The sequence below is a fragment of the Trypanosoma cruzi genome, genomic scaffold (genome assembly GCF_000209065.1).
Source record: "Trypanosoma cruzi strain CL Brener 1047053516671 genomic scaffold, whole genome shotgun sequence".
NCBI classification, from domain to species: Eukaryota; Euglenozoa; class Kinetoplastea; order Trypanosomatida; family Trypanosomatidae; genus Trypanosoma; species Trypanosoma cruzi.
The window spans coordinates 134,484-136,147 of NW_001849451.1; the positions used below are offsets into that span (position 1 = coordinate 134,484).

General features: G+C 40.7%; 1 protein-coding gene across 1 annotated transcript, besides 9 other annotated features; it reads right to left on the minus strand.

Annotated features, from left to right (window-relative positions):
- Positions 1-1,664: a sequence feature (heterozygous, Esmeraldo-like haplotype).
- Positions 55-92: a microsatellite.
- Positions 369-427: a microsatellite.
- Positions 433-474: a sequence feature (CT-rich).
- Positions 622-687: a sequence feature (A-rich).
- Positions 734-770: a microsatellite.
- Positions 914-943: a microsatellite.
- Positions 1,113-1,132: a microsatellite.
- Positions 1,187-1,232: a microsatellite.
- Positions 1,236-1,664, minus strand: Tc00.1047053439653.10 (NADH-dependent fumarate reductase, putative; the record flags this gene model as incomplete). Its single annotated transcript, XM_797341.1, has 1 exon — positions 1,236-1,664. A coding segment is annotated over one exon (429 nt), but the record flags the coding sequence as incomplete, so codon positions are not given.

Sequence of the window (1,664 nt, forward strand, 5' to 3'; positions counted from 1 at the left end):
TCCTCCTCACCCACCGCCGCCATTGTTTTTTTGTGGAAGGAATGGTGAAAACGCAAAAAAAAAAAAAAGAAAAAAAAAAAAAAAAAAAGAAACGGTGCCAGTTAATATCCCGTTGGTTTCTCAGTCAAATTGACATACGTTTCATTACATCAATCAAAAATACAAAACATGCGCAATAAATTCCTTTTTTTTTTTTTTTGCTGAATTTCCTTCATATATATATATATGTATATTTAAATGTGTGGATGAAACATCATGATCATCATCCTCACTTGCTTTTTTTTTTTTTTTGTTGTTGTTGTTGTTTCCCTCTCCTCTCCCTATATATCGCTCTCTTAAATGTCCCTTTCTGGTTTCTTTTTTTTTTCTGTGTGTATGCATGTATGTGTGTTTCAGTCCATATATATATATGAATACATGTATATATTAGGTTCTTTCCTTTCCCTTTTTTTTTTTCTCTCTCTCTCTCTCTTTTGTTATTGGATGAGTGTGGCGAGAAAGTCCCTTATGCGTCTACACAGACGTGTAAACGCGCAAAGCCCCAGTCACGGTACAAGTAGGCACAAATAGCCGCCAACTGCCACCGGACGATCCACACACTCTCCCCCTTTTGTCGTTGTCAACAACAACAACAAACAAAAAAAAAAACAAAAAAAAACATCAACAAGTACATAAACAAAAACAAAATGAATGTGTGCATGCGTATCGGGTGGGATAAGAAGCGGGGCGCCTGTTTGTTTCTTCCTTTTTTTTTTTTTTTTTTTTTTTTTCGTGTCTCCATCCATCCGTGGACATCCTCCGCTACGGGCAGACTGGGAGGCTGGTGTGGTGCGAGCAGGGCAGACATGCGTTAGTCTCGACAATAAAAAACTCACTCGGGAACAGAAACACACACACACACACACATTGGAAAAACAACAACAACAACAATAACAATAACAACTCACGTCACTGCGTGCGCCATCACACGTGCCTCTTATCCATCCATTCACACCGTCCCCGTAGCGCTGACAAAGAGAAAGACGACAACGACCACCAACACTACGTTCATAATTCAACACGCAGTCAGAGTAATCGTGAATTGTATTATTATTGTTATTATTATATCAAAAAACAACAACAACAACAACAAAAAAAAGCATACAGGAACGGAATTCCCTCATAATAATTGTATTCATAAATAAACATAATAATGAAGATAAAAGAAGCAATAATAATAATAATAATAATAAGCATTACATCTTGGATGAGTTCTGGGTTTCCACTTCGTCGACAGTACGCACTAGTTGCATGTCGTACCCAAGACTCTTCAGGCACGTCTTGACAACGCGCTGCATAATTGGCGGGCCGCAGATGGCCACCAACAGATCTTTTGCCGGCGGTTGTACGGATGAGCTCAGAAGCTTCTTGTCAATGAACCCAACGCCGTCAGTCCAAATTGGTGGAGGGCGATTCAAAACAAAAATACTGCGAAACTTTCCCTTTGAATCTCGCTGGTGATGTTCAAGCAGTTCGCGGTACGTGAGCTCCGAGACATCTTCGGCAGCGTAGATGAGGCGGATGCTCTCGATATTTTCAAGGAACGGCTTCTTGAGTGCGGCACGAATGATCTGCAGCATCGGTGCCACACCTGTGCCGCCGGCAATAAGGCAAAGTTTTTTGCG